Source organism: Prinia subflava, chromosome 8 (genome assembly GCF_021018805.1).
Source record: "Prinia subflava isolate CZ2003 ecotype Zambia chromosome 8, Cam_Psub_1.2, whole genome shotgun sequence".
In the NCBI taxonomy this organism is placed as follows: domain Eukaryota; kingdom Metazoa; phylum Chordata; class Aves; order Passeriformes; family Cisticolidae; genus Prinia; species Prinia subflava.
The window spans coordinates 24,290,409-24,311,916 of record NC_086254.1 but is presented as its reverse complement, the minus strand read 5'-3'; the positions used below and the strand labels follow the sequence as shown (position 1 = coordinate 24,311,916).

General features: G+C 45.7%; 1 protein-coding gene across 1 annotated transcript; it reads left to right on the top strand.

The window, feature by feature from the left end:
• The first annotated feature begins 7,504 nt into the window (after positions 1 to 7,504).
• On the top strand, positions 7,505 to 21,451 carry LOC134552982 (uncharacterized). The gene is made up of 11 exons (XM_063402210.1): positions 7,505 to 7,594; positions 7,777 to 7,939; positions 10,191 to 10,302; positions 13,776 to 13,866; positions 14,415 to 14,501; positions 16,666 to 16,818; positions 17,345 to 17,474; positions 17,603 to 17,635; positions 18,930 to 19,033; positions 19,895 to 19,978; positions 20,698 to 21,451. Exons 4-11 carry the CDS (start codon positions 13,858 to 13,860, stop codon positions 20,800 to 20,802), a joined length of 705 nt encoding a protein of 234 aa, XP_063258280.1. The 5' UTR covers positions 7,505 to 7,594; positions 7,777 to 7,939; positions 10,191 to 10,302; positions 13,776 to 13,857; the 3' UTR covers positions 20,803 to 21,451.
• The last annotated feature ends 57 nt before the right edge of the window (positions 21,452 to 21,508 follow it).

Genomic DNA, 21,508 nt, shown 5'->3' with positions numbered 1-21,508 from the left:
CCCTGATCAATTCCCAATCCCCCTGATCCCTTCCCAAACCCCCTGGCCCCTTCCCAATCCCCCCGATCCCTTCCCAATCCCCCTGATCCTTTCCAATCCCCCTGATCAATTCCCAATCCCCCTGATCAATTCCCAATCCCCCTGATCCCTTCCCAATCCCCCTGATCAATTTCCAATCCCCCTGATCCCTTCCCAATCCCTCTGTCCTTCCCAAACCCTCCTGTCCTTCCCAATCCCCCTGCCCTGCCCTTCCCAATCCCCCTGATCCCTTCCCAAACCCCCTGATCCCTTCCCAATCCCCCTGATCCCTTCCCAAACCCCCTGATCAATTCCCAATCCCCCTGATCCCTTCCCAAACCCCCTGATCAATTCCCAATCCCCCTGATCCCTTCCCAATCCCCCTGGCCCTTCCCAGCCCTCCTGCCCTTCCCTTGCTCCTGCACATCCTGTCCTGAGCTCTGCACCTGGGTTTCCACCTGGATTATTTGAAAATAACAATTGGGAATCCCTGGAGTCTCTCCTGGCCGTGCGCTCGTTCTCAGGGCACAGGGAATGTTGGATCTTGGAGTGTGGATAAGAAAACTCCGAGTTCCTGAGCTCTGCTGCTCCTTCCAAGCTGCCCTCCCAGCCGGGGGGTGCCTGTCACCCCCGGGGCTCTGTGCTCTGTCCCAAAGGGGTTTTGTTCATCCCTCTGCCAAGCCCTGCCCTGCAGAGGTGTGACAGCTCCAGCTCTGTCCCTGCCCAGCCCTTTTCCCTTTGCCTGGTTCCTCTTTGCCATCACAGCCGCACCTGCTGCGCTCAGCACCCACAGAAATTCGCTTTATTGGCAGCTCAAGCTCCACTTTTGGTGACAGAAAAAGGGGAAGTGCAACACTGGCTTTTCATGTGCACCACCAAGGCCCCGTGGCAGCTGCAGTTGCCCCCTCTCCACCCCAAGCATCTCAAATGCTCCTGATTTTTCTTTCATGTTGTCCCGTGTGCGGGGCTTTGCACTCAGGATGAGACAGGCTCCCATGCAAAATTGATGTTTTCACTTCTTGCCAGGGTTTCTAGCTCAAAAAGGTTTCCCCCTGGCAGTTCTGTCTCCAGATATCACCATAACATCTTCTAAAGTTGTAAAAGCCCCTGTATATTTGATATCTTGTGGACTATTGCCGGGTTTCAAAGGGAGATTATATTTGCTGGGCAGGTTGTCAGTAGAACAGAAAATATGAGTGAAATTGTATTTTTATGGCAGCTACCGTGGCTGTGTCACGAGCACTCTGTATCCCCCACAGCCAGCTGAAAAACCAATCTCTAAAAACATTTGATTGACTTTTTCTTTTTTTTTTTCCCTAGTTAAGCCAGGAAAAAATCCTCAAAATCATGAACATGGTGAAAAATAAAGAAGTGAGCATTGAAGGAGCTCTGCACTTGGCACAGAAGGAGGTGTATGCTGAAAAGGTGAGGCCAGGGCTTTGATGTATTTTGTAACACACCCAGGTGCTCTGGAGAGCCCTGCTGGGCTGAGGAGCGTGTCTGGATTGCTTTCAAGGATTTAATCCCAGTTTGGGGATCTCATCCAGCCCAGTTCCCGAGCACACAGGACGGGTACGCCTGGCTGGTGCTGCCCGTGCCCTGCATTCCATGGAAACGCTGCGCTGGTGGCATTGCCTGGATTAAGGAGCTCAGATCCATGCAAGGGTTGTTATTCCAAGGGTAGCAACAAGTCCTGGGTGAATAAATGTGGGGCAGAAGCACGGAACTGCAGAATCACAGAGTGGTTTGGGGTGGAAGGGACCTTAAAGCTCATCTTGTTCCACCTCCTGCACCTCCCACTGCCCCAGGCTGCTCCAAACCCCGTCCAGACTGGCCTGGAACATTTCCATGGATCCAGGGGCAGCCACAGCTTCCCCTCCCTCACAGGCAGGAATTTCTTCCCAATTTCTTCCCAATCTCCCATCTAAACCTCCTTATTTTCAGTGTGAAGCTGTTCCCTCCTGTCCTGTCCCTCCATCCTTTGGAAATCTCTCTCCCTCTTCCCTGCAGCTCCTCCGGGCACTGGAAGATTTTTTCTTACCACCCTCACAGCAAATAATTTCTCCCTCATATTTAATCCAACCTCTCTCTGTCAGTGTGAAGCCATCCCCCAGTCATTACTGTGAATAATCCCTCCCTCATCTTCATTAAGGTAATTAACAAAAGCCAGGAGGATGCTTCTATCTATCTCCATGTGGAGCTCTCCTGCAGGGCTCCAGTGTTGTCTCTGTTCACAGAGAGGGATTTCACCTGAGAACACCTGGATTTGGTGGCCAAAGTTATCCCAGTGTGGGCTGTGCTGCTGATTCCTGTTTTATTTTCCAGGATCCACAGGATTTGTTAACTGGCTCCCAGTTTAACTTCATTATCTACAAATACAAACACTACCGCTGGCAGAAACGGATTTTGCAGGTAGCTTTAAAAGTTCTCACTTTTGGTGCAGCGTATACAAATATATGAAAGCAAACTTCTGATGGTGATTTCCTGCTTTCATGAAATCAGAGACAAAGCTTTCATGATTTTTTCCTGGATTTCACTAAAACTTCTCATAGTTTGGACAAAATTTGACAATGAATGAGTCCAAACCATGCATGCTACAGGATGGTTTTTATTTACATCTTAACTGTACAAAAATATAATTTTTCCAGCATTTTCCACCATTTTTTTTGGAATGAAATGATTATTTGTTTAGGCATGAAGTGGAAGAATGGAGAGACGTGCGGTAGATGTGGAAGTTATCAGTCTGGGAATCTGGATTATCTTAATTTCAGTTCTCTAATTACCAAAAGCCTTCAGATAATCATGAGAAAGGTTCTGCTTTGGAGGTTTCCTGCCATAAACAGGACAGAGGGAGAGGCCACAGTGTGGGCATTTGGCGGTGTGGTCTGCACGTAAAAGTTTTTAACTTTTAACTCAGAACTGCTTTTCTAACCAGCTGCATCTCAGAGATCGGAGGAGTGAGGAACTGGATGGGTGGTTCTGCCTTTCTTTGTGCTGAGAGGAAGTTTCTGCACTGGGCTTTGCAGGACAAGGAAAATTTAAATAGAAATAATATTCCAGAGTGATAAATTGATGCATATTCATCTAAAGAGATGTGTGGAAACACAGTTTATAAGGAATATCTGGGAGTTTTTGTGACTAAAACAAACATTGGGCAATATCTTGGTGGAATTTTAAAATTATATTTATTCTGATCTTTTATCTAAACACCTTCATCGGGATGCTGCCTTTGCCTTTCAACAAAGACGGCCTCAAGTGATGCAGAATTTCCCATTTCAGCTTGACTTCAACACCAGGACCATCTTTAACATCGAGAAAGGGACCATAAAGAAGCAGTTCCCTTTCTCGCAGGTCAAGGGCTGCGAGGACGCCGAGAGGAGGCGCCTCAGCATCGCCTTCCACGGCAGGCAGGGCTACGAGCTGGAGGCGGTGACCCTCGAGGACAAGAGGAAGGTGACACTGAGAACCCCCCGAATCCCGGGATGGGGACACCCAGCAGGCACAGGAGGGGTGGGCTCATTCCTGGGAATGTGTCCAGGTTTGGAAAGACAGGCTGGAGCTTCCCTTGGGATGCAGAATGCAAACCCTCTCCCTCTAAATTATTGTAATTTTGCAATTAAGGGGCTTCCGGGAAAAGGTGTGGGAATAGGAATAACAGTTCTTTACTAGGACTATTTGTATTTTTACTATTAAAATTACAAATGTAGCAGTAAGAATTCTGCTGCCACTTATTGTTTAGATAATTTACCTGCTGAGCAGAGTGACACAGAGCAATTCCTGCAAGAGGCCAGTGGAGTCCTGCCCCGGGAGAGCTGCAGAATGGGATGTGATCCACGAAGGGCTGCTGGATTTGCAGCAGAACACTTCAACCTCCACTGAATGGGTGAAGTATGAACTCTGGGTTTTGTTATTTCATTTTTATTTTTTTAAGTGTAAAGGTATCTTCCATCTCTTGCCCAATCTGCAAGAGATGGAAGCAGTGCAAGGAGCTGTCAGGGCAGTAGTGGTACCCAAGAAACCAAAGCTGTGATCTGGAGCCTGCTGGGAGCACTGGCAGCACAAATCTGTGATGGGGATGGTGCTCAGAACGATTCTGGTGCTGGGACTTTGTTCCTCTCTTGACTTTTCCCTCCATTCTCAGTAATCCAGTGGTTTTCCATGGTTTGCTCTTCATTCTGCAAACAAACCACCCTTCCCTGAGAGAGCTCCCAAAATCCTGGAAATTTCTTAAACCATCAAAGGAGAGAAAGAGAGAGGAAAAAAATTCTGTCTAGCTAATGAAAAAAAAAATCACATTGTAATTATCTGCACGGGTCAATTATCTCAAAAGACTTCACAGTTCACAGAAAATTATTTTAATTGCTTTGAAAAGGCTACCACTGTACGTGCTGTAAAAACAATCCTGGGGTGTGCCCAGGATTTGTTACCTTGCAACACTGAACAGGTTTGTTAACAAACAAAAATTGATTTCTGCTTATCTTGTGAAGCAAAGCCCTTGTTGTTTTCTTCTTGGTGTTAATCCTCTCTCTTCCTCCTGTTTTATTTTAATTTTTGACAAAGTAAGTGATGGTGGAAGCATCAGGAGATCCGATTAATCCATGAGTCCCTGCCTGGAAGAAAGGGGAGATCAATAGCACTGCCAGCTCCATTAAACAATTCTTATCACTTTGACTGTTTGTGTGGGAATAGATGCAATTTATGGTTTATGCTTAATTTGTTCTGGAGTAGCTAAACTTATTTAAATTCTTCATAGAACACCTTAATCAACCAGCCACACCTTGAAGAGAGAGGGGAGGGAAAGAGAGTTTTGCTAGAACTGCCAGAATGGTAAAGAAAGGCAGAAACCCTCCAGAAAATGAGAAGGCAAAAGAATAAAAATTAAATAAGAATAAAACCCACAGTAAAACCCAAGAAGTTTTATTCTTATTTAATTATTGGGACCTTTGTTATAAAGGTCAGGGCAGAGTTCCAGAGGAGAGGCTGAAGCAGAGGATTCTGCTGGAGTGGAAGCTCTGAATGCTCAGGCAATTTCTTCTTTAATTATAATTTAAAGAGCTTTTCCCCAAATTTTGGCACTGCCACTTCTGCTGGAAGCCCTCAAGAGCGGAGCACTTTAACCCTTTCCTGCCCAGTGACTCCTGGGAATGAGGGGGTCCCGGAGGAGTTCCCCTTGGATTTCCAAGAGAGAGGGATATTGGACTGGATGATTGGGAGCTAAATTTGGTGATTTGTTTGTAACTCGGTGGAGAGAAACCTGGAAGACACAGAAACTCTGCAGCTTTGTCACATTGTGCACTGCTCAGTCACAGGGGGATTCCTTCAAAAGCTCAGAGTCCCAAAGATCCACCATCCCAAATAAATGAGGAATAAATGGAGAGGGAGGGACAGAGCATGGCTAAAAAATTATCACGACTTGGGTAATTTTTAATTGATACTCAGATTTAATTTTAGCTCTCACTGGGCATGGCAGGCTGTTCAGATTTTATGTCACCCTTTATTTAGGTTACAGACAAAACCAAGAAACTCTCAAATGAGAACATCTCAAATACTTTATGCTCTACTATTGATATTTTTGACTTTTCCACGGAGGACGCTGTAAAAACGTGGAGATTTATTGACATTTGGAGGCTGTGTAAATAAAGCCGGTGAGGAATGAGCTGTGTGTCCCTCCCTTGTCCTGCAGGTGCCTGGCACAGCTGCGGGAAGGAGAATTGGCTTTGTACAGCCTTGGGCTGGGGGACAGGAGCCCCACAGCCACGGTTCCCCTGTCCCCTGGGACCGTGGGGCTCAGCAGGGATGGCTGCAGCACCTTCTCCCTTCACACCAGAGATCACCATTACCTGTAAGTGCAGCCAGTAATTAATAACTCGTTAACGCAGAGTCGCAGAGGAGCTCAGTGGCCCAGGGTAAAGTGACAGCCCTGGAGAAATGAGGGCACCAAATGGCACAGCTCACCCCTGCCACTGCTCTGCAGAGCCTGGGGAGTGGGACAGTCCTGGCTGCTCTTCCTGCCAAGGTCGGGATTAATGGCACGAGAGATGAAGTTTGCATTTGGACTCTGTTTATTATTTATTGTCTATGTTACAGTCCCACAAGCCATGAGTTCTGGCTGGCAGGTTAGGGAATGAAGGTAAAATGGAGCACTTTTAACTCTTTTCAAGGTTATTTAAGTGCTAATCACCCAGTAATGAGATGACACCTATGTTATTTATGCTTTTGACCCAATAATGACCACCCAAGGTCCACAATGCAGACTTTTCTCACCCAATTAAAAAATCCACCTGAAACCAAGGAGAAGAAGGTGAAGAAGAAGGACTTAGACAATGCCCAAGATCCTTCATCTTGCCCCATATGTATTACCATATACTGAAATCTTAAATCTAAGTTTTTCACCCTGTGAGATCACACACTTCTATTCAAACTACACTCCACAGCCCCAGTGCTGTCACTGAATTTTGGAAGCCTGTTCCATGGCCTCAGATCAGATGCAGTGCCTGCCTGAGGGTCAGTGCCTTTTAGAACAGAAAGCCTGAAATCCTCAGCCTTCAGAATTCCAGCAGGTGAGGATTTTCAGGAGGAATCCAAGGCGGAGCTGAGCTGATGCCCTGAGCCCCTGGTGGGGCTGGGGAGGAGATGCCTCACGCAGCTCAGGGGAGCGGGTTCTGAGCTCCCCCCAGGCAGGTGGAGCACGCTGCTCCTTCCCCAGGGGGAGAGGAGGGACAATGAGCTCCTGGCCAGACCTCAGCTCTCCCACGCCAAACTCGAGAGCAGCTCACTCTGAAAAGGCCAGCTGGGCTCCTGTGCCAGGGCATCAGCTGAGCATGGCTGTGCTCGGAGCAGAGCCTGGCTGGGCAGCGTGCTGCCCACCCTCCAGGAGTTTCTGGATGCTCTTTTCCCTTGCAGGTTCCGGATTCCCCGCACGGTGCAGAGCAGCAGCCCGGAGGCTGCGGGCAGGCTGCAGGGGCAGTGGCTGTCCCTGCTGGAGGGGCACTGCCAGCCGGGCAGCGCTGCCCCCCTGCCCCACCGGGGACCCCCGGGACGCAGCTCCCCCGAGGCTGACTACGAGGAATTCACTGTGCCTGTGAACGAGCAGCAGGAGGAGGCTCCCAGCTTGGGTGGGAGTCCTGCCAGGGGCAGCCTGAGCAAGCCTGCAGCCCCCCTGGCAGGAGCTGCAGAGGGGGAGGCAGCCCCAGCCCCAGCTCCATCCCCATCCTCATCCCCAGCCCCAGCCCCATCCTCATCCTCATCCCCATTCCCAGCCCCAGCTCCATCCCCATCCTCATCCTCAACCCCAGCCCTGGCCCCAACCCCATCCCCGGCCCCAGCCCCATCCTCATCCCCATTCCCAGCCTCAGCTCCATCCCCATCCCCATCCTCATCCTCAACCCCAGCCCTGGCCCCAACCCCATCCCCGGCCCCATCCTCATCCTCATCCTCATCCCCATCCCCATTCCCATCCCCAGTCCCAGCCCCTCCAGCCCCTCCAGCCCCCCCTGCCCTCCCGCAGCCCTGCAGCCTCTCCCCAGCAGCAAAGAGAACCAAAGCCTTTCACTGGGACGTCGTTCCTTGTGACAAGGTGAGGATGAGCCTGTTAAAGGAAAAAAACAAAACCTAAATATTGCAGCCTGTGTGACAGGGACGGTTACAAGAACCCAGCTGTGCCACGGAATGGCCTGGATGCCCCTTTCTGTGTTTGCATGGAACAAAGGACCTCCGTTCTCCTTTTTTGTTTACCCTGTGTCCCTCCCGTATTTTTAGATTCAGAAATCTGTCTGGGGCTCGTGTGAGCCGTGCAGGAGGAAGATCGATGTGTGCAGGCTGTGCGAGCAGTTCCAGAGCCAGGACACGGCGGTGCTGCTGGACAGCGAGCCTCCGGTGAATCAGCACATCCTGCTGGACACGAAAGTTGCTCACAACTTCAGTGAGTGATGAGCAGGGGCTGCGTGCTGCTCCCTGGTGTTACAAATGAGACGCTTGACACGGCCGATAGATCAAGCAGCAATCCAATTTAATAATTAATTAATGAGCGTGGTAAAGTGTGAGCAAAGACAGCGCTGGGTACAGCGGAGCGATTTTCCCTTCCGACTGCACACCCATTGCTGGACCTGCTGGGATTTTATTTGCTATATTCATACATATTCAAACTTTCTCAGCAGTTTCCATTTCTAGTTTTAACGTCACAATTCAATACTCAACAGTCATAAATCCATAGTTTGTCCTGTATAATTCTATAGGCTATTGAGATCTATTTCGATATTTCAATATTCCAGGATGTACATCCAGGATATTTCTCCCAGATGTGGGGTTCAGTTTCCAGATGTGGGGCTCCATTTCTATTTTCCAGCTCCATCAATCTTCAATAGTGATTTTAGTTTCCCTCTTCAGGAGCCATCAATCAGTGAGCTGAAATCTTTTTTTGTGTCCAGGATGTTTTCCCACCTTCTGTGAAAGGCCTGGGCACCCTTCTTACTTCCCTCTTCTGTCTAAAAGGCTTTTTACATTCCAAAACTACAGTTAAAAATTCTTTAATACAAAGCGAGCTTCTAAAGTTATAATTAAATACACTTATTACAGAATAGCTTGAGACTTATAATAGGTAATTGCAAGCAAAAGATTTATTCAAAAACTTCCTTCCATGCTTTCTTCAGTTGTTTATTAGAACTCATCTTTATAACTGTCCCATGGCCGTGTTCCACAGCTACAATTACACAGATTTTCTTCATTTCTCTGACACAAAACACAACTTTGTGTTTCATTTTGGGAGCCCGGGCTGGGCTCTGCCTGCACTGGCTGTTTGCTCCTTCTGCATTCCACAGGCAGTGATCAGGGTTGTGTAAATCACTTTTTAATTCAGGACCTCTCTCGTGGTAAAAAAGGGACCCCATGGCTCAGTTGTTCCAAATGTGGCCCTTGATGCTGCAGAGATTGTACTGGTTTGAAAGCAAAACCAGTGAGACTCCAAGTCAGAAATAAAATTTAATAGAGAGAGAAGAAACAAACAACAACAAAAGGATAAAAATAAAATCAAATAAGACAAGTGGAATAGTACAAAGGAGCACTGAATGCAAACCTGACACCCTGCTGGTCAGGGTGTTGGAAGCAATCTGAAATAATTCCCCATGCAGTGACAGATGTGGCTCTGTTGGAGCAGAGATGATCCTCAAGAAAAGGTCGAATTTTCCTCTGGGAATCCAGTGGAAATGGCTCCCTTGGTGTTTGGGATTGCTGTTTTATCCTGGTGGAAAGGCTTTAGATGGTTACATGTGTAAAGAATTTGGGGCCGTCAATTCTGAAGTTTTAATGATTTCATCTTGATGAATATGAATAAGAAAAAATGTGTTTTGGAGAGTGTGTAGAGTTTTAATTGGGAAATGTAAATGGAGATAACTCGGGATTGTTGCATCCCTTGACTGACAATTGGAAGGGTTAAAAGGAAGAGCGATGGGAAAGTGCTGTTGCAGATAAAAGAATCTTGTAACAGCACTTTTATCTGGTAAATTATTGCAGTTTCTTTGAGGAAATGTCTTTCTTTTGCTCTAAAAAGGCACCATTCCTCCTTTTGATCCTGTTCCTCTCACAGTGTTTTTCTCTGGGATGTTCCACATCCCTTTCTTAATCTTATCCTCATCACTGAGAGTTTTGGCATATCCTGATTATAATGGACATTACTCAGATCAAAAGTTAATTTGATCCTGAGAACTCTGATTAATCTTCCTGCAAGTGCTGCAAACCACAGTCCTTTAATTAATGAATAAAAAGATGAAGCTCCAAAATGCCAGTGGGTTAAAAATTCTGGAGATTTTTGAGTGGAGTTGTGAACACCAGAGGAAAATGAGAGCTCTGAGAGAGCTCCACACTAAAGTCAAGGCCAGTGGAGGGGAAAATACAAATAAAATCCAAGTTCTCTAATGGATTCTTGTTGAAAAAAGAAATTTCTGCCACACAGGGAGCAGGTATCAGTAAGAGACAAGAAAATCATCCTCAGATTTGGTTTTCCTTGACGACTGCTATGTAAATTTAAAGGAAATATGAAGACTGAGTTTTTGCCTTATGACAGCAGCTGCTAAATATTTTTTATTCTGTCTTTTTTTTAAATTCTGCTAAGTACTTTTGTGATTTTCCTTCCCTCGAGCATTTCCTTCCCGAGTAACCCAAGAATCCTTTTTCCCCAGATATTTTCCTTAAAAGTTTCCACATCAAACCAGGCGAGCTGAAGGACAAACTGTTCATCATCCACGAGGAGAGCGGCGGGCTCACAGACGAGCAGATCACAGCCCTGAGAAGGTGATTTTGGGGGGAATTGTTTGGGTTTTGGGCCCTCTTGGAGAAGGCAGAATTTGGAGAGGAGGAAGGCAGGCAGGAGTTAAAGGAGGTTTAGGGGATATTGGGATTTTTTGTATATTTGTAAGAGATCTGGGGGTTTAAAGCAGAGTGGAGATTTCTGTAGCTTTTACCAAAATGGGCAGATTTCAGGGGTGTAAGCAAACTATCAGCATGAGAAATTCACAGGAGCTGGATTTGATCTTTTTGAATAATTTGAGATGTAGAAACAAAGGAAAGAAGTGGGACCTGTGCCACATCCCTGTCCCCCTGTGATACTTGGGCCATTTAAATCAACATTTTTACATGCAAAAGCTTGATGTGAAACTGATTCTTGCTTCCAAACAAGACAAATAATGAGTGTTCTGCTAAAGAAAACCGGGAAAAAGGAGACATTGGCAGAGAAAGTGTGGAAGTAAATAATTGATGTTTCTGCTTCTTGTGGAATCAGTTTAATTTTGGCCCTGAAACCCTGCTCTGAGACGGGAATTTGGAATTGTGCAGGATCCTGTGTGTGCTGGGGAGGGGATGTGAGGAAGGCCAGACCTGGAACATGGAATTCCTTTTATTTTATGTGATGGGCTTTGAAGCATGAGGGGACATGGGTGGGACAGGGGGTATTTCAATGTTTTTTTCAGTTCTGGGAGGTGTTTCCTTGCTGTCCCAGAGCTCTCCCAGTTAAACTGGTGCACACAAACTGGGATCTGCTGCGTGGCCCCCTGAGGGGACTGCTGAAAATCTGAGCCCAGAGGCTCAATGAGGACAGAAATATTTTATTGCAGGGCTGGAAATGGGCAGGAAACAACTGCAGGGAACAGCCCTGGATGTGGAGGTGCCCTGCAGTGCCTCGGGGCTGTTTCTGGAGAGGCAAAAAGGGAAAGGAGATTTCTGCAGCCCCAATTCCCTGCTCCCACCTCCGAGGGAAGCTCTGACCCCACTCTGCTGCTCAGGGTTCAGTCCTGGCTCTGCAGGCTCAGTCCAGGATCTCTCTCCAGGCTGCTGAAATTGCTGTGGCATCCCTGATTTAAGACCTCTGGGCTCTTTGCCATCAGACAATAATAATAATAATAATGATGGCAATGAAGCTTGGAATGTCATATTTTTTCCTTGAAGTCTTTCTTTGATGGCAGCAGTGCAGAGGGAATATTCCCAGCACTGGGCTGTGGCAGGGATATTGATTCCTGCATCGCTCTGTGTTTATAATTCCAAGGATTCAACGATGCTCTCTGGCTTCAAGCACCCTGTCCCTGGGATTATTATTTACTGCCAAAATCGATCAATCCCTGTGCAAATCTTGCACTGAAAGAAAGCTGCAAGTTTTTTTTTCCACCCTGAGAGTTTTGAGTGTAAGTGAAGCAGTTGAGATTGGTCTCCAAATGAAGGCTGGGATTCCCAAGGCTCTGGAAAACTGAAGGAGCAGACAGGAATTCTCATGGGGCATCAGCACTCCCCGTGCTCTGTGCTGGGCTTGGCACCACACAAGGAGGGCACTCTGCACTTCTGAAAAGCTCCATTTAATACTTAAACTAAATGTGAATGAATTTTGGCAAAAGAATCTTAAATTGTATCAACTTAACAAAACCTACATGTAAAACCTTTCAATTAATAGGATATAAATCTATTATCGCTTAAACTTGATAAAACTTAAATTTAGCAAAACTCAAAAGTAACCCAAACTTAACAGGGCCCCAAATTTAGGTGTCCCAGTGGGCAATGTCACCTTTGGGAGCTGTGAGCTCCAGTTAATGAGAACCCGTGGGCAGGACAGGAGCCCAGACAGGTCCAGGGCTGGGAAATCCCCCCAGAGCAAATTGTGCCTGCCAGAGAGTCTGAGCCAGGGAACAGCAGCAAAATCCTGCTGTTAGAGAGTGAAAAATACTTCAGGTGAAAGCCAAAATTCCATTTTCAACCTGTGACCAGGGAGCAGAGTGTCCTGAGGAGGTGGTGGGATAACACTGGAAATTCAAGGATGGATTTGGTACAGAAACCTCTCCACCCCTGAATGATTCTTTATCCTCCTGTCTCAACAGCAAAGCCCTCCACATCTCTCCAAACCTCATTTTTCTTTCAGAGAAATGGGGATCTTTTTCATTGTGCAAATTCCATTAGGGCTGCATTCATGTAAAAAGATATTTATGGAAGGCATTCACGTGTTTTTGTGCCTCCCTTCTCATGGCTCCCATTGTTTACTGCTCTAAGCTTTAAACCTTCCAGATAATCTGTTAGTTCCATTTTCTATGCATAATGCAGCTAAAGATTTTTATGGGGTATCAGATTTCTGATTAAATGAAGATGTTTGCTGTCACCTTTTAAAATGCATTCTATGAATTTGCATAAAAGCTCAAACAATTTTTAATGATGAATAAACACCGTTTCTTTTGCCAACAGCTAACTTATTTTTAAATGAAAATTCATTTTTTTTCCTTGATGGTAAAGTGGGCTGAAAGGATTACATTTTAATCTGCTTCAATATAGAGTTAATTCAAACACCAGCAATTTTACAATGGAAATGTCATATTAATTATTGACAACAGTCAAATAAATCTTAGCGTTTGTCCTGTGTTTAACATGCTAAAATATTTGCTTTTCTCCACCTTTGAGCAAATCCCCTGACTCCTACTGGAAATGTATAGCTCTGCCCATGAATGTTTAATCACTCTTGCTGCAAATTTAGAAGTTTAAGGCATGAATATTTATTTCAGCTCCTTTCCATGCTCACCTGTGCGCTCTGCCATCAATTCCCTTTTTCTGGGAGTGCCCCCAGTGACTGCTCAGGCAGGGGGGTCTCCAGGGGAAGGCAGCTCTGCTGCTGTGTTTGTTTCTCCAAGTGGAGGCACATTTTTTCAGGAGATTTTCACCAATCCTCTGAAAATCCGTGGCACTGGGGGATGTTCTGTGACCTCGTGCAGAAGGGAGGAAGCTGTGGGTCTGGGGGTTGTGCTGTCACTGTTTAAGCAAGTTAAAAACCATGCAAAAATCAGGATAAAGAGAGAAATCCCCTCAGGCTGGGGTTGTTGGGGGGTCTGTGCAGGGCCAGGATGGACAGGAGGATCCTGGGGTCCCTCCCAGCTCAGGATATTCTGTGATTTTGTGTTAACAGAGGTGAGAAAGGATCCAAACTCTTTGGAAAGCAGGGCCTGAACTCCCCTGTCCCACGTTTTTACCTTTTCTGAACCATTCTGCCATTCTAAATTCTCTGCACACCTCCAGCTGGACATTCTGGCTCTTTTCTACACAGAGGCATTTCCAGATGTCCGGGGGTGTCTGCAGGGCCCTTCCCACCTCACGGCTGGTTCAAACACCCACACAGGATAAGCGATAAATATCAAACACATAAACCACAGAAAATGTGGGAAATTCCAGGGCAGGGAATGGAATCATTGTTTTATCAGAGTAAAGAGGAAGAGGACACCCAATTTTAATTTTTCTCTTTGCAGGTACTTGCCCACGCCCAAAGATGCAGAAAGGTACCTGTCCTTCAAGGGCTCCTGCTCAGAGCTGCACGTGGTGGATCAGTTTATGCTGGAGGTGAGGAGTTTCAGTATTTATTAAAGACACCACATCCTACTTTTAGGACATTCTCCAAGCCAAAACCACCACAGGAAGCTGTTGTTCAGAACTTAAATTTACAGTCTCTCCCAAAATCAGTATAAAAGGATAATTCTGATGAAGAGTTGAGACAAACAAAAAGAGAACTGTGGGTCCCTTTGTGTCTCCAAGTCACACTCCTGCTCCCTACAGAGCAGGAACTGATTTATCCTGACCTCAATCTAGATTCCCCAAATCGAGAAGCCATCATCTATAAAATTATATTTATCCAACCAGTTTTGCTCCCAGGAAGGGATTGGTTTTAGCAATGATTTTAGCAGTTGATTTTAGCAATGTGTGCCCCAGTGGATTTGCAGGGATGTGCCAGGGCTCACCCACAGGATCAAAGCCCAGAACAAAATGAAGGAATGAGCACAGAAATGATGCAAACCATGGCACAGCTGGACTGCTCCATAAATCATGAAGGGTACATGCAGGTTTTGGTGTAACTGAGAGTTTTTATTCCTGTCCTGCTCGATCCTGTGCAGATGTGCAAGATCCCCCAGCTGGGGCAGCGCCTGGATCTCCTGCTCAGAGCCCGGGAGCTCCCCCAGAGCATCCGAGACCTGCAGCCCGTGAGTACCACAGGGGCTGAGGGCACTTCCACACCCAGACGGTCCCAAAGAAGGATCAAGTTCCAATTTCACCCCAAAAGGTTCCAATTTCACCCCCTTTATGGAGAAGCACCAGAACTTTCCCTGTTTCTCTCACCGTGGTTGGGCCAGTGCCAGCACAGGGCCACTGGCTGGGCTTTGGAAATGTTTCCCAAAATCTGTGTCTGTTTCTATTGGCAGCAAGACATATATTATATTTTAATTTAAATATATTTATTTATAAATTTATATATTAATTATACAATTGATCATTGTATATTTAATCAGGAGCACAGAGGTGCTCAGTGCATTTTTGGGGTGTCTTAGCCACGTGTCTGAGCCTTCTCTGGCACCTGAGCATGGCTTTGTTCTTTTGTTTCTGTATTGTTTGTTATTTTCTCATTTATTAAACCCTTTGCTTCACAAAGCACACCTGAAGAGCCATCTCAGAATTATTTCCAGCCGTTCTGAAAAGTGCTGGGCACCCTCAGAGTGCACTGAACCCTCGTAGAGCTAAAAACCTCTGGATGAGAATTTCAATAAGGAGCGCTCGTGGTGTGTTTGTGACCAGCATCTGTGGCTTTGATAAGAGAGCCCCAAATCTCCTCAGTGCACATTTCAAAGCTGTGTACTTTGGCAGGATTCTTTTTGGTTTTTGTTTTTTTTTTTCCATTTGTGTGTTTAATCTCGTCCTTACTCCACCAAAGCTCAAGATAATGGGCGTGGCAGTAGAAGAGACTTCCACAAAAGAGGCAGAAAAGAATGGGAAAAGATGTTCAAAATTTCATTTGGAGTCCTTAAATTTTCCTCCTTCTTTGGCCAGTGATAAGACAGAAGTGAATTTCACCATTAGAATTCAATTCCCTCTGTGGGGAGGTTCTGGCCCCATGAGCTGAAAGAATCAGTCTAAGACAAGGAGAAAGTTTATTTGACAAATCTCAAAGAGATTTATTATTTCCTGAAGGCTGAGGGAGCTGTTCCCCCTAAGGATTACAGCTCTGGACTGAAATTTTTGGGAACCTCAGGTCCCTCTCTGCCTTTTTCCAGGGTGACCTGAGGGTGGGGGGACTCAACCAGAGCCAGACCCGTGACTGGATCCGGGCCTCACCCGCCAGGTTCTGTCCATGCTCTGATTCAAAACAAGAATTTCCACACCCTGAAAACATTTCAGAGGTTTTGCCCTCATTCTGCATGGGAATGAAAATAAAATGTGAAAGTTCTGCCAGAGCAGGTCTTTACCCTGTGATCAAAACCCCTGTGAGGGGAGGTCAGAGCAGGAGCAGATGGAAAGCACAGGGGAGGTGCAGAGATCCTGACCCTGCCTGGTGCAGCTGCACCTTTGCTGTCCTCCACTGAAGCCAAATGTTGAATATTGGAAAGTTATTCCACGCACTGTTTGCTTTGATGGATATTTAATGCTCACTGAAGAGCTAATTAGTGTCTAAGTGTGTTCTTATGCATGCTAACACCTATTTTTAAACCACCTAAAATCCTAAGGGACGGTGTGAATCTTGGCTTTCAGCTCTCCCTGGCCCTGAGCTGTGCTATAAATGCTTTAACAACAGCTTTCATGTGCTTCATCCTCTCCCTGCTTTTAAATTTCTATGTTGGTGACTGATGAAAGGAGGTGTGGTGCTAAAGAAATACAAATGTTTTAACTGGGAACAAAATCACCTCCTGTGCCTGTGGCCCTAGAAGGGAGGTGGCATTCCTGGGAAAACTGAATTTCTGAGTTTGAGTACAGGAAATTATTCTTCTTCCTTGTGGGGAAACGGTGCTGAGAATTTTGATAACAGCGTTGAGCTGGTGTGGATGGAAGGGAGGGAGGTGAAGGATGGAGCTCCAGGCTCTGCTTCCCCTGATCCCTGAAATTTGGGCAATCAAACAGCAAAGCACAGTTTGTGCACGGGAGGCCGGGGTGGTTTTGGCAGGACTGAAAGGTTGTGACTCCTTTTGGGGTGGCTGTGCCAACACAGCTTTGTCTTGGGGAGTTTGGGCTGGCTGAAAATCCTGAGGGCTTGGACAGGGAGATGTCCCTGGGCAAGGGAGGGACTTCAGGTGGGGACACGGAGGGTGGCACAGGGAGGGCACGGACACCAGGGATTTATCCACATTTCCAGTCTGAGGGAAGGCCTGTGTGTTCCAGCTGATAATCCAGAATATCCAAGCCAGCAAGCAGCTGCAGTCCAGCCCAAAGTTTGTGGCTGTCCTGGAGTACATTTTGGCCATGGGGAACCACCTGAATGAAAAAGCTGGGAAGGAGGCGGCCAGAGGATTCCGGCTGTCATCTCTGGCCAAAGTGAGTAAACATTCTCCTGTAATTAATAAGTAATTAATTCATCCTGTTCTGAGTTTGTTAGCTGTGCATCTGAGCTCTCCCTGGGTGTGGAGAGGCAATAATTCCTAATGAGGAGCTCACATTTTCCCACCCTCCCTGGGTTACACGAGAACAGAACCCCGTTTAACCCTGAATTCTCTCCTGCCTGTGATCACAGGCTGTGCTCCCCCACTCCAGGCAGCAGCACTGGCTTTGTGCTGCTGAATTGTGTCTCTGACGAGGCAGAACACCAAAACTCTGCCTGCCCTGATATTAAAATCTTTAATATCTGCCCTGATATTAAAATCCCTTGGCATGAGGAATGGTGTGAGCTGGTTGGGGGCCAGCTGTGAACCAGGAGCGAGTGTGAAACAGCAAAACGAGAAGGAGGAGTTGAATTCTGTTGTTTTGCCTGGGATCCCTGAGCCCCTGTGCTGCTCCTTTCGGGTGTTTTGTGTTGTTTGAGGGTCACAGCTCCGTGTGTCAGCGTGGCTGTGCTCTGTTGCAGCTGCCCCTGCTGAGGGGCAGGCACAGGACGTTCACCCTCCTGCACGCCCTGGTGGAGCAGATCCTCCTGCACCAGCCCGAGCTGGCCTCCTTCCCCCAGGAGCTGACGGAGTTTGAAGCTGTCCCTGATGGTGAGAGGAGGGAAGGGGGGGAAATAATCAACAAATCAAAAATGAAGTCCTTGTGCTTCTGTGCTAATCCCGTTCTCACTGTGTAAATGATATTTATTGTGATTTTTCTCCTCTCTCTGCCTGTCCAGCGTCCATGAAGGGGCTCAGTGCTGAAGTTGATGGTATGTAAATGTGGTTTCTACACTCCGAGGCAGATTTGCATGCACTGTGCAGTCATTTGGAACAGGTTTTCACTGCACTTCTGTGGTTTGTAAAGAGAGTTAAAGGTTCAAAACATTGGGGTGAAGTGTTGCCATGGAGATGCTTAACCTGCTGTGTTACTGTGAAGAATTAAAAAAAAAGAGAAATATTGAGGAGTGTCCAGGTGGTTTAGAAATGTAAAAAAATGTACTGACCATGGTAAATAGAGTTTATCATAAAATACAAAAGTTAAGTGGTGCAAGAGCTCCATCACTGTGATGGCTGGGAGAGTCTCTGGGAGATGGGAGTGGGAATGCAGCAGGAGAAAACTTCCTGGAGTTCAAGAACCTTCTGGAAACAAACTGGTTTCCTTCTCTGGAAAGGGCTCCAGCACCAGTGAAGTCGACAGGAGGGACAGAACCAGGTTATTCAAATGGAGGATGGGTTTTGGGGAGATGGGTTTGGGAAGATGGGTTTTGTAAGCTGGATTTTGGGAAGACACCGGGTTTTGTAAACTGGATTTTGGGAAGATGGGTTTGGGAAAATGGATTTTGGGAAGATGAATTTTGTAAACTGGGTTTTGTAGGCTGGATTTTGTAAGCTGGATTTTGGGAAGCTGGAATTTGTAAACTGGATTTTGGGAAGATGGGTTTTGTAAACTGGGTTTTGTAAGCTGGATTTTGGGAAGATGGGTTTTGTAAGCTGGATTTTGTAAGCTGCATTTTGGGAAGATGGAATTTGTAAACTGGATTTTGGGAAGATGGGTTTTGTAAGCTGGATTTTGGGAAGATGGGTTTTGTAAATTGGATTTTGTAAGCTGGGTTTTGTAAACTGGATTTCCAGCTCCCCATGGAACAGTCCCATGAGCTCCGTGGGTTTTACACTGAACCCTTTGAGAGCTGACAGCAGAGTGCCAGTGGGTGGAAATGACATTTATCACAGACCCTCCTGCACACCCCGTGGGTTTGAAGGGCGATATTTCCGTGGCTGATCCCAGTGCTCAGGCCAGGCAAGCTCAGATTTGTGGCTGCTGCATTTACCACGCTCTCCCCTCTTCATTATCCTGCACTTGCTGGGATGTGAGCACATTTTTTTCCCTGAGAAAATGCCTCTTTCAGGAGCTCTGCCTCACAGCAGGAAGTTAATACTCCTGGATAAATGTGTTGTGCATCCACACTCTGCTGTGTTTTCCTAGTGCCCTAAATTAGACAATTGCAGCCCTTTGGACACCTCTTCATGCCGGTGAAATTCTTCATTTTCCTTCCCTTCTGTTAGTTTTAAAAAAAGAATTGGAGAACCTCATCCAGTGCAGGAGGCTGATTAAACCCAAAGCAAGCAAGGCAACAGCGCAGGAGTCCCAGTTCTGCAAGGAGCTGAAGGTAAATCAGCCACAGCCTTCCTGTGGGCTGGAGTAAGGGAGGAGTAACCTGGGAGTTAGTGCTGGGACCGGGGCAGTTTGAGGGAAAATGGTTTTTTATTCCCTGCTGAGGGAGTCTCAGGTTGGGGAGGGTTTCCAGGGTTTCTGCATCTCCTGTTTTTGCATCCCAGGACGAGGAGCAGGCGGCCCCGTGGCTGCACTTGGGGATAACAGGAATTTTAGAGTGAATTTGTGACAATTTCTTCTGCCCTCGGACGAAGGGGGTTTAGGGAGGGTGGAAGAATCATGGAATGGTTTGGAAGGGATTCTCAAGGCCATCCAGTTCCACCCCTGTGACGGGACACAGAATGACAATATCCTGATTATCCACAGACCATTCCCAGTCCCCAGGCTGGAGCAGCCCGTGCGGAGCAGGGAGTTGTTTTCAAGTTGTTGCAGGCTGTTGAAAACGTGTCTTTCACAAATGAGCCAAAATGAAGAAATTTTATTTCCAGGCTTGTTTCTACAGCCCTGTTCCTGCCCTTTGAGAACCTGAAACTGTCAGGGTGTGCTGCACAGGCAAAAAGGCCAAAATGCTGCAAATCAGGACCTTGTGATGCTTCTCTGCCTCTGCCACTTTTAATGGATTTAGATTTTGTCATTTTATACTGCAGCTAAAATTCTCTAACATCAACGTTCCTTTTTTTTTTTTTTCTTTTTTTTTCTTTGATGCCTTAATACTTGCAAAGGGATGTGTGTGTGTGCTGCTCTTTTGTGAAATGTGAAATTTTTATGACATGGAAATTTTGCCTTGAATGATTTTGTTTTCACTGCTTTAATCGTGTGCTCCTGCAGCAAATTAAGAGGTTTTATTTTATTACAGGATTTAATTCAGAAATATGAAGGGGATCTCTCCCAGCTGTCAAAAAGATGTGAGGAAATGAAGAAGCTTTATAGCAACGTGCTGGTACATATCATATGAAAATGCAATGAAAATAAACCCACATTTCTTTTTTAAAAGGGAAGAAAGGAGGGGAAAGGAGTGCTAGAAATTCCCACTTGCTTTATATTTATACTGGTTAGAGAAAAAGAAAGAAAATCCCATATTTAACAGTGGCCAGAGGTCTTAAGGAAAGGGACAGAAATGCAGTGATATCCTGTGAAAGTGAAAAAACATCCTGGTCCTGGGATTAGGACATTTTTATACATATTTTCTTTAATTAATGGATTCATCTGCTGAGCTGCAGAGCCAGGAAACTTCGGGATTTCCTGATTTTTCTCCTCTTCAGCTGAGATTTGTAGTCCAGCCAGAGAGACTGACCCAGGTCACTGAGGCAGTTCAATGACAACTCCTTGGATCACTTTTATTTGGGATATTTTGGATCTCAATTCCCTGGAGATTTCAGACAGCTCAAAGTTTGCTTCTTCCTCCTCTTCCCCTTCTTCTTTTTCCTCTTATTCCTCTTCTTCTTTATATTAATATTAACAATAATGGAGTTATTTAACTTTTCTCTGCTCTTTGAATCTCATTAAGCTCCTGGACATGGTTTAGATCACTCAGATATACTAAATATTAAGTATTCTGTAATAAATATTAAGTATTCTATAATAAATATTAAGTATTCTATAATAAATATTAAGTATTCTATAATAAATATTAACTATTCTGTCATTTCCAATTTCCAGGTGAAGTTTGGGGAGCCACCAGACCTGGACTCCCAGGAGCTCTTTGGGTGGATTTCCTCGTTCATCAGCGAGTTTAGGAAGGCGTGTGCTGAGCTCACACCATGAGAACACAAATCTTGTGGGGAGGTGAGGGAAAGAGCAGCCCAGGAAACAATTTTTAATTGGTTTTTTCTTTACTGATGAGCAGCGCCTTGCCAATCTCACCTGAGCAGCAGAGCACCTTGATTTTGAGAGAAATTCAATTTACAAGGTGTCATTTTAAGTGGTATTTAACCTGTAATATCCCAGATCACTTATGAGCCCCTCAGTTCTGTGCTTTTGTACCTTGAGATTCCCATACACTGAGAAAAAAACACTTTTGACCTTTTGTAATTTCTCTCTTCCATCTTTTCCTTTGAATGTTCCAGCTTCTGACCCAGTTTTAATTATTATTTTCAGTTAGTAACTTTCTGAAGGGTGATCTAATTTCTAAAGAATGCTTCACACATTTTATAATGAAGTGGGGAGCTGTTACCCACAGAGAATATTTAAACAAATTCTTGTTTATTTTGCTATTAAAACATTGCAACCTAAGTATGTAATGCAAAAAGTACCTGGCTGAGTGTTTTATTTTGCCTTGTCCCCACTAGGTAGGACAATAAAATAGTGCTTTTTATGCCTAATGTCATGTATTTGCCATAAATACCATAGAAATTAATCAATATACAAGATTTGCATTGGCAGGAGGAGAAAAATGTCAGAGCAGCAAAATAAAAAAGTGTCAGGAAGGATCTAAGGAGTGGGTGTGGGAGGGAATTATCCATGGTTTTCA

Excerpts from the sequence above, each read along its gene's own strand:
- LOC134552982 (XM_063402210.1), top strand. Across the intron at positions 14,502-16,665 it reads GCATCCGAGACCTGCAGCCC|CTGATAATCCAGAATATCCA; the intron begins GTGAGTACCACA and ends TGTGTGTTCCAG. Across the intron at positions 17,636-18,929 it reads GCTCAGTGCTGAAGTTGATG|TTTTAAAAAAAGAATTGGAG; the intron begins GTATGTAAATGT and ends CCCTTCTGTTAG.